General features: G+C 56.3%; 1 protein-coding gene across 1 annotated transcript in view; it reads right to left on the bottom strand.

The window, feature by feature from the left end:
• LOC102756990 (E3 ubiquitin-protein ligase PDZRN3) overlaps nt 1–10,029 on the bottom strand; it is a 103,468-nt gene that overhangs the window by 84,309 nt on the left and 9,130 nt on the right. Inside the window, 2 exon segments of the mRNA XM_015568308.1 lie at nt 3–104; nt 6,403–6,489. Coding sequence (XP_015423794.1) covers nt 3–104; nt 6,403–6,489 — 189 coding nt within the window.

Genomic DNA, 10,029 nt, shown 5'->3' with positions numbered 1-10,029 from the left:
ACGATGCGGTCGTGGATCTGCAGGCCCCCGTCCTTGGCCGCCGGCCCGCTGTCCACGATCCTGGACACGAAGATTCCTTCACTGGATGAGCCATCCTGGTGGTCCTGGGATTAAAAATACACACGGTGAGCACAGGCGCCAGTGGGCAGGCAACGCAGCTCACACGCCAGAAACAGCCCAAGCGGCAACGCAGTGAACGCAGTCTGTTTGGAACACAGACGATGATAAAACAATTCAAACCACAGCAGACGGTGCAGAATAAGCCCGGCCACCACCAGCCCAGGCAGCCTCGGTCAGCGTTCACACTTCCTCTACACACCACGGCATGTGCCACCTCTCCACTGCATCTGCCCCTCTCCGCTGCATCCGCCCCTCTCCTCCCGTGTCCACCCCTCTCCACCCGTGTCCGCCCCTCTCCTCCCGTGTCCGCACCTCTCCTCCCGTGTCTGCCCCTCTCCACCATGTCTGCCCCTCTCCTCCCGTGTCCGCCCCTCTCCTCCCGTGTCCGCACCTCTCCTCCCGTGTCTGCCCCTCTCCACCATGTCTGCCCCTCTCCTCCCGTGTCCGCCCCTCTCCTCCCGTGTCCGCACCTCTCCTCCCGTGTCTGCCCCTCTCCACCATGTCTGCCCCTCTCCTCCCGTGTCCGCCCCTCTCCTCCCGTGTCCGCACCTCTCCTCCCGTGTCTGCCCCTCTCCACCATGTCTGCCCCTCTCCTCCCGTGTCCGCCCCTCTCCTCCCGTGTCCGCACCTCTCCTCCCGTGTCTGCCCCTCTCCACCATGTCTGCCCCTCTCCTCCCGTGTCCGCCCCTCTCCTCCCGTGTCCGCACCTCTCCTCCCGTGTCTGCCCCTCTCCACCATGTCTGCCCCTCTCCTCCCGTGTCCGCCCCTCTCCTCCCGTGTCCGCACCTCTCCTCCCGTGTCTGCCCCTCTCCACCATGTCTGCCCCTCTCCTCCCGTGTCCGCCCCTCTCCTCCCGTGTCCGCACCTCTCCTCCCGTGTCTGCCCCTCTCCACCATGTCTGCCCCTCTCCTCCCGTGTCCGCCCCTCTCCTCCCGTGTCCGCACCTCTCCTCCCGTGTCTGCCCCTCTCCACCATGTCTGCCCCTCTCCTCCCGTGTCCGCCCCTCTCCTCCCGTGTCCGCACCTCTCCTCCCGTGTCTGCCCCTCTCCACCATGTCTGCCCCTCTCCTCCCGTGTCCGCCCCTCTCCTCCCGTGTCCGCACCTCTCCTCCCGTGTCTGCCCCTCTCCACCATGTCTGCCCCTCTCCTCCCGTGTCCGCCCCTCTCCTCCCGTGTCCGCACCTCTCCTCCCGTGTCTGCCCCTCTCCACCATGTCTGCCCCTCTCCTCCCGTGTCCGCCCCTCTCCTCCCGTGTCCGCACCTCTCCTCCCGTGTCTGCCCCTCTCCACCATGTCTGCCCCTCTCCTCCCGTGTCCGCCCCTCTCCTCCCGTGTCCGCACCTCTCCTCCCGTGTCTGCCCCTCTCCACCATGTCTGCCCCTCTCCTCCCGTGTCCGCCCCTCTCCTCCCGTGTCCGCACCTCTCCTCCCGTGTCTGCCCCTCTCCACCATGTCTGCCCCTCTCCTCCCGTGTCCGCCCCTCTCCTCCCGTGTCCGCACCTCTCCTCCCGTGTCTGCCCCTCTCCACCATGTCTGCCCCTCTCCTCCTGTGTCTGCCCCTCTCCCCATTGCTGCCTTCGCTTTAAAAACCACGCTGAGTTTCCCCTCAGTCCCGCTGCCAGCCTGACTCCCTCCGTGGCTGAACAGCGCCCAACACAGAGACGTAAGCCCTGCTCCAGAGAGACAGGCTGTGCTAACACCTTCCTTCTGCATTTTTTAAATTAATTGTTTTTAATCCTCCCAAGGATATGTTTATTGAATTTTTAATTTTTAGATCATTGATTGGCTGCCTCCTGCACACACACACCCTCCATTTTATAGCTTTAAACCTTTTTAAAAAATATGTTCTTCTTGATTTTTAGAGAGAGGGAAAGGGGGTCAGTGCAAGAGAGAAACACTGATCAGTTGCCTCCTGTGCGCACCCTGCCCGGGGATGGAACCTGCATCCTGGGCATGTGCCCGGCTGGGAACTGAACCCGAGCCCTTTGAGTGTGCAGGACGACGCTCCAGCCAACTGAGCCGCACAGGCCAGGCCTTCCTCCTGCATCTCGAAGAGCTTTGCTGGTACTGCTGCGGGGCAAACCCCAGCACCGGGAGCGTCAGGGCAAAGGGCACACACATTTGGCCACTTCTGCCCAGCTGCCCCCCAGACAGTTTGCAGGGATGGGCCCAGACAGGCGTTTCCCACATCCTCGCCAGCACAGAGCTTCGGTAATACGAGCAGCTTTTAAAGGACCTGAACAAGGCTTTTACTTAACTTAGCGATGCTCAACAGCGCTCCACTATGCAACCATCTCACTGTGACAACAGCGTTTTATTTTTGCTCTGATTTGCATGAGAAATGCTATCACCGCCCGCCCTCCCCCGCCCCATCCTAGTAATTTCTGATCCCCACTCTCCTCAAATCCCTGCAGATCTTCCAGCGCCCGGACAGAAACTTCCAGGGACAGGAGCGAGCTCCCTGCCCACACGCCTTCCTTTTCTCAAAGTCAAAACGCGCCCCCACGCTCACAAAACGCGCGCTCACAGCCTGGTCACGGCCGTCTTCCCAGCAACACCGCCATGGACTCTCCCAAGCCTGGCACCGAGCGCCAGCGACTTGTACACTGAACGCCCAGCAGTGTGGGTTCCAGACACAACGCCTGGGAGGGCTGCTCACACAAACCCCAAGTCCACGTGGCGGAGACGCCCACCTCCCTGCCAATCTGCACACAAACTCGGAACTCCGCTTGTTAAAAAACAACTATGGCCCTCGCCGGTGTAGCTCAGTAGTTGAGCATCGGCCTGCAGACTGAAGGGTCCCAGATTCGACTCCCAGTCAGGGCACAGGCCCGAGGGACAGGCTCGATCCCAGGGTGGGGCGTGCAGGAGGCAGCCGATCAGTAATCCCCTCTCATCATTGATGTGTCTCTCTCTCTCTTCCTCTCCCTACCTCTCTGAAATCAACAAAAAATATATATTTAAAAAAAAAAACTATGAAAAGACCACATTTTCCTCTTTGAACAGCCACAAAGCCCCTGTGTCCCCCCAGGGGAGGGAGTTTAGTCACAGCTTTAAAGGAGCGGTCAGTGTTTCTCCCAATATCTACCCACCTGCCCACCATGTAATGCACACGACGACCACAAGCGGCACTATTCGTAATCATTCCACACATGGAAAACTGGGACAGAGAGGTTAAGTAACTTGCCCAAGTCACACAGCTAAAAGGTAGCATAGGTCAGGTTCAAACTCAGGACAGTTTGAATGCGCCACTGTTTGGGCGCACACTCTGAGTGCAATACTGTCTCCCACCGAGAAACGTCTAAAACACACACACGGATGCAGAAGACCAGCATTCCAGGGGGCGGAACATTCCACCAGAGACGCTGGGGCGTCTCCGTGGACCACAAAGGATTTATGGACAAGCCCGAGCTCTCCCTCGGAGGTGATGTCAGCAGAGCGAGTGAAAGAGCTCTGTGTTCACTCTGCTCTAACGGCTGCGCATTTCTTGGCTGGAAGGAAGAGGGAGATGGGATGGGGTTTTGGCTTGGGTTCCTCTTGCAGAAAACAGCCAATATGAGTCACTGTCCTCTAGGAGCAACTGAACGTCCCAGCAAAACCCAGAGAGAAGGGGCAACAGCAAACACCAGTGTAGGTTAAAGCAAGACCGTGTGGGCCCAATGCTCAGGGGTTGAGCATCGAACTATGAACCAGGAGGTTAGAGTTCAATTCCCGGTCAAGGGCACATGCCCGGGTTGCAGGATCCATCCCCAGTGGGGGATGTGCAGGAGGCAGCCGATCAATGATTCTCTCTCATCATGGATGTTTCTCTCTCTCCCCCGCTTCCTCTCTAAAGTCAAGAAAAATCTATTTAAAAAATAAAGACCGTGTTGAGGGTGAGAAGTCAAAGAAAACCATCAAGTCCACCCCCGATAGCTACATTTTTCTTTTAAGAAGTGTCTCCTTATCTCCTATTTGGCTCCTCTCCTAAGGCACTTAAAGTCAGCTGTTGGCAAGGTGGAGGGACCTGGTTGGGAGGTGAAATGTCGGGAGGGCCTGACCGTGGCCTGCGGTTCCGCGGGGCGGGGGTGATGCTCCGAGCGGCAGCCACTTCCTCAGGATGAGAACTCATGAAGAGCACTGGGGGCGTGCTTAGCACGGCCCACATGATGGACTGCCTACATCAGGGCTCCCTGTGATGGACAGATGGACAGCCTACATCAGGATCCCATGATGGACAGCCTAGGTCAGGCCCCTGTGATGGACAGCCTAGGTCAGGCCCCATGATGGACAGCCTAGGTCAGGCCCCATGATGGACAGCCTAGGTCAGGCCCCATGATGGACAGCCTAGGTCAGGCCCCATGATGGACAGCCTAGGTCAGGCCCCATGATGGACAGCCTAGGTCAGGCCCTGGTGTGAGCACTGCTGCCCTCCTGGCCTCTCCGCTGGCTCTCAGTGACCCTCCAGGATCCAGGCAATGGTGCAGAATGCACGTAGGCCTTGCTGTGCGATTTCTGCTCGTCAGAACACGTTTTGAAAAGCACTATGGCAAGTCCTGCGCGTGGAATCAAATCTTCCTCGGGGGCCAGCCTGGAGCTCTCCCAGGAAGACCACAGAGACCAAGAACATTCAGGACGCTACAAAATCCAGTCTGGGTGGTACTTAAATCACATTAAAAAATTGATTTTAGAGAAAGAGGAAAGGAGAGGGAGAGAGAGAGAGATAGCAACATCAATGATGAGAGAGAATCATGGTTTGGATGCCCCTGCACGCCCCCAACTGGGGATTGAGCCCACAACCTGGGCATGTGCCCTGACCAGGAACCAACCATGACCTCCTGGTTCATAGGTTGACACTCAACTACTGAGCCACGCTGGCCAGGGTTAAATTACTTTTTTAAAGGAAAAAGAAAATAACCTAAAATATGTTCTTTGATAAGCACAAGAACAAACAACAGGACCTCACTGCAGAGGCCGGGCGTGTGCTCTCACCCCTGAAAGGTGCAGACTCCACCCCTCACCTGCTTTCTCAGAGAAGGTTTCCCCAAAGCCTCGGAGTCGCGGGCATGCGTCTCCACGCCACTGGTTCTCGACCACGGGGCTCCCTTCTGCTCCCCAGGGAACCTCGTGCTCTTGCGCTTCGCAGATAATGTGTCTCTGACAAACTGAAGGCTTGTGGTGACCCCGAGTCAGCTCGTCTGTCGGCACCGTTTTCCCGACAGCGTTTGCTCGCTGCATGTCTGTGTCACACGTGGTCACTCTCTCGGCATTTCAAACATTTTCATTATTATTACGTGTGTCATCTGATCTGAGGTGAGTCATCTCTGATGCTTCCATTGTAATTGGGCACCACACAGCAGGCCCATAAGAGACGGTGAACTTAACGGGTAAATGTTGTGTGTGTTCTAACTGCTCCACCGACGATGCAGCCCCAAGTGGGGAGAAGACGCCACCCGGAAAGGAGACGTCAGCACCGGTGTCAAAGCCCCAAGGACAGGCCGACTCTCCTGTGAGGGGCTCATGCAGCTGTGACTTCAAGTTCAAACCAATGCTCAATCTGAAGTCCTAGGAACCATGTTTCTCTCTCTCCTTCTCCCTCCCTCCCATTCTCTCTGAAAAGCAATGGGAAAAATATTCTCAGGTCAGGATTAAAGAGGAAGAGGAAGAGGAAGAAGAAGAAGGAGGAGGAGGAGAAGAGAGAGAGAGAATTATGCTAACTTTGCCTGTGCTCTATAAATGCAACAACCAAGCTGGGAGACAGCACCTCTGTGCACAACACAGTTTATAAATAAATGAGGAAACGGTCAGCAGACGAGCGAGAGGTGACACCATTCAGGTGACCCCACCTGGAGCTGACACCCTGACCGCAGCTTTGCCTCCTCCCTGGAGCGGGGTACCGACACACCCTGGCAGTTACCCTGATGGAGGGAACTTGGCCCCTTCTCTCCAGACAAGGGGTGGACCAGGACGTGGGGGGAGGAAAGAAGCTCACAGACCCACAACAAGGGCCCATCCCCGACTCGTTACGATGACCCTGAGCCACCTGCACGCACCCCACCACCTGGGCAGCTCGACTGCCCCACGCACAGACGTCACCCCCAATCTGAGCAGCGTGGACAAGCTGCGTATTACCAGGCCGATGCCACCATAGTAGACATCCCAGTGCGGGGACGAGACATAAATAACGAAGTCTCCAACTACAGGAGTGAGTGAAGGACTCCATAGAGGTTCCACCCTCCCTCCCCAGGCCCGTCCCTCTCCCAGCCGCCCGGGGAAGGAAAACCACTGAGGAAGGAAGGGACTTACCGCACACGGCCGTCCCCCGATGATGTTGAAGCCGAGGGAGCCAGCGTCGCGGTGCAGGACCAGGGTCAGGCTTTTGGTCTCTTCGCCCTGCGGGGAGCAGAGGAGGCCGCAATTACTCACCAACAGAAAGCGGGTGGCAGGGACTCGCTCCATCTAAGTCAGGGGTGGGCAAACTTTTTGACTCGAGGGCCACAATGGGTTCTGAAACTGGACCGGAGGGCCGGAACAAAAGCATGGATGGAGTGTTTATGTGAACTAACATAAATTCAAAGTAAACATCATTACATAAAAGGGTAGGGTCTTTTTTTTTTTTAGTTTTATTCATTTCAAACGGGCCGGATCTGGCCCGCGGGCCGTAGTTTGCCCACAGCTGATCTAAGTGGACTCATGGATCACAGCTAACCTCACTCTTGGGGAGTATAAGCAAGGGAACAGCTGGGCCGAGCGGAAGCCACGCCCCGTGTTTAGGTTGCAAACACCTTGCGGCCCTGGTGTGACCATGGGAGACTCCTGGCGAGACTCCATCAGACCCTGGTCTGCAAGTGCATCTTCCCATATGCACCCGGGTACTGGGGCTGTCAGCACCACTGTCTGTCCGCTCCCCACCTGAGCACTCCCATTAGGTCATGAACGGTACCCACAGCCTGCCTGGCTATCTGAGCACATGTGCGGCCGTCCACAGTCCTCTCTGCTGGGGTGACGTTGCGGACAGCACATGGAAAGTCAGGTGCAGCCCCCCAGTGTGGCTCAGTGGTTGAGCAGCAACCTATGAACCAGGAAGTCATGATCAATTCCTGGTCAGTGCACATGCCCTGGTTGTGGGCTGGAGCCCCAGCAGGGAGCATGCAGGAAGCAGCTGATCAATGATTCTCTCTCATCATTGATGTTTCTCTCTCTCTCCCTCTCCCTTCCTCTCTGAAATCAATAAAAATATTAAAACAAACAAACAAAACAAGTCAGGTGCAAACCCGAGGGAACCTGAGGAATCCTGATCTAGTGAAGGGGGGGCGTTGTCACAGGTAACACGGTGACCACAGGAGGTGCAGCGCGGAGACTGACAGCACTCGGCTCAAGGCGGGCGACACGAAGCCTCAGAACAAACACGCGGAGTGGCCCAGCAGGTCTCACGGCCAGGGGCGCCTGTCCCGGGGACGGAGAAGCCAGGGCTGCCGAGCAAACTCGCTCACGGAACAGACCGACGAACACGAACAGATGAGCCCGCATGTGAACTGTGGCCTGACGGGTGTGGCGTTAACCCGCTTGCTGACACACAACTGACATGTTGCCGGTTTGCACATCACGTGTGTGCACTGACTAAGCTCGCAATTGCTTTGCTCACGTATCCTGTTTCAACACGGGCTTATTTAAATGCGGCATTTTAAAACAGGAAGCCCTTCATTATAAGCTTTCTGGGAAACACTGACAGCTTATCGCACAAGAGACTTGATCCTGATATTTTCTGTTTCCTGATCAAACCTTTGCCTCCTGCTCTTTCCGGGAATAAATGCAGCACCTGCGCGGCCTGGGCTCAGCTCTGACTGACCACTCTGCCCCGGCCGGGGCCTGGGTGGGGCTCCATCACCCATGCGGTGCACAGCCCGCTTCACACGGGCCGGACAGCTGTGCCAGAGGAGCCGAACACACAGAACACGGACACACACACGCGCGCAAATCCTCTCCCACACAGAAAGTGCACACACACACACACATACACACACATTGCCCTCCACATACAGAACACACATACACACACATTGCCCTCACACACATACACACACATTGCCCTCCACACACAGAACACACATACACACACATTGCCCTCCACACACAGAACACACATACACACACATTGCCCTCCACACACAGAACACACATACACACACATTGCCCTCCACACACAGAACACACATACACACACATTGCCCTCCACACACAGAACACACATACACACACATTGCCCTCCACACACAGAACACACATACACACACATTGCCCTCCACACACAGAACACACATACACACACATTGCCCTCCACACACAGAACACACATACACACACATCCTCTCCCACACACATACTCACACAGATCCTCTCACACACACATATCACACACATACACACACACACACACAGGCACAAACAGACACACACACAAGACTAATGGAGAATGTGCAATCATATCACTAAAAACATCAGCTTCAAATCTCTCTGCCCAGATGGCACGTGTCCCCGGGAGCCAGAACCCAGGGGAGCAAGGAGCTCCCACCGAGAGCCTGGGGTCGGGGGGGAAAAGAAAGACACCTGCCATCCTGGGGTCCAGCTACATCCCTGTCTCCTTGTGGGGAGTGGTAGGGGGCTCTAGCAGTCCTCAGCGCCCCAGCATCCAGCCAGGACCCCGCCCAGGGGCAGCTGGGCCTCAGAACACTGCAGGGTCTTGTTGGATGGTCACATCGTGTCCGCCTGGAAGTGCCAGCAGAAATGGAAGCTCGGTGTGCACGGCCTCACGGTGATTCACTAAGAAGATGACACGCTAGAGCAGGGGTGGGGAACGTCTGGCCCGCGGGCCATAGAAGGCCTGTGAAATCATTTGGTCTGGCCTGGCCAAGGATGAGGGGTGAGCTAATTAAATGTTTGACCGAACAGAGCAGGCTACTTTTTTTTAAGTTGAATTTTGTCGGGGATGTTTGACCGAATAGAGCAGGCTACTTTTTTTTTTAAGTTGAATTTTGTCAGGGCCAGGGATGATGTTATAAATATCCTGCATTAGATCAACGTTAAGATGGCCCAGATCACAGTCTGCCCAGCTTTCAACTCAAGGTCTAACTGGATAAGAGTTGTGGGGGGAAGAGAAGTCACAGGGAACAAGGAAAAATCAAATGTCCTTTGTCAAAAGACACCTTATGGTGGCTGTTTATTTTTATAGAATGCAAACTGCCTTCTATGGGCAAAGTCCCACTTCTATGTCACTGTTCTCCAAAAAGCCCAGCTGGGGAGCTTGGACGCACACCACCTCCTATGGATGTGGCAGTCCCCGGGGTCCATCCACGCCTGTCAGTATGGTCTCTCTCCTCCCCAGGACGGGTGTCCCTGGTTCCCGCGGTTGTGGGGCTCGCTGCCCGGCGGGTTCTGAGAACTGTAATTGACTGACCGCCTGTCTGTGTATCTGGGGACCTGACACCTCAGCCTCGGATTATGCGAAGCTCCCAGAGACTGCACAGCTGGGACACGGCTCCGTCTGCGGCCCGGTGACGGGAAAGCGCAAAAATGTGCAGGGCGGGGGCGGGGAAGGGGAGTTGGTGCCAGACATTCCATCTAAAGAAGGCGGTGTCTCACTCCCTACACAAGACGTCTGTATCCTGTCCTTCAAACTGATCCTAACGGTCAGCAGCGTGGACCAGCCCCACCCCCTGCCACGTGCCTCCCTTCCAGGGGAAGAATACTCGGACGAAGGACAGAGAGGAAGCGCTCAGGCCTGCGGGTGAGTCACTGGGACGATGCTCGGAAGTGAATTCAAAGAGCCCTGGCGGGTGTGGCTCAATGGCTAGAGCGTCGGCCTGAGGACTGAAGGGTCCCAAGTTCTATTCCAGTCAAGGGTATGTACTTGGGGTGCAGGGTCCCCGGCCTTGG

The sequence above is a fragment of the Myotis davidii genome, unplaced genomic scaffold (assembly GCF_000327345.1).
Source record: "Myotis davidii unplaced genomic scaffold, ASM32734v1 scaffold663, whole genome shotgun sequence".
Classification (NCBI taxonomy): domain Eukaryota; kingdom Metazoa; phylum Chordata; class Mammalia; order Chiroptera; family Vespertilionidae; genus Myotis; species Myotis davidii.
Note: the sequence above shows the minus strand (reverse complement) of the source record. Positions and strands in the feature narration are given on the sequence as shown.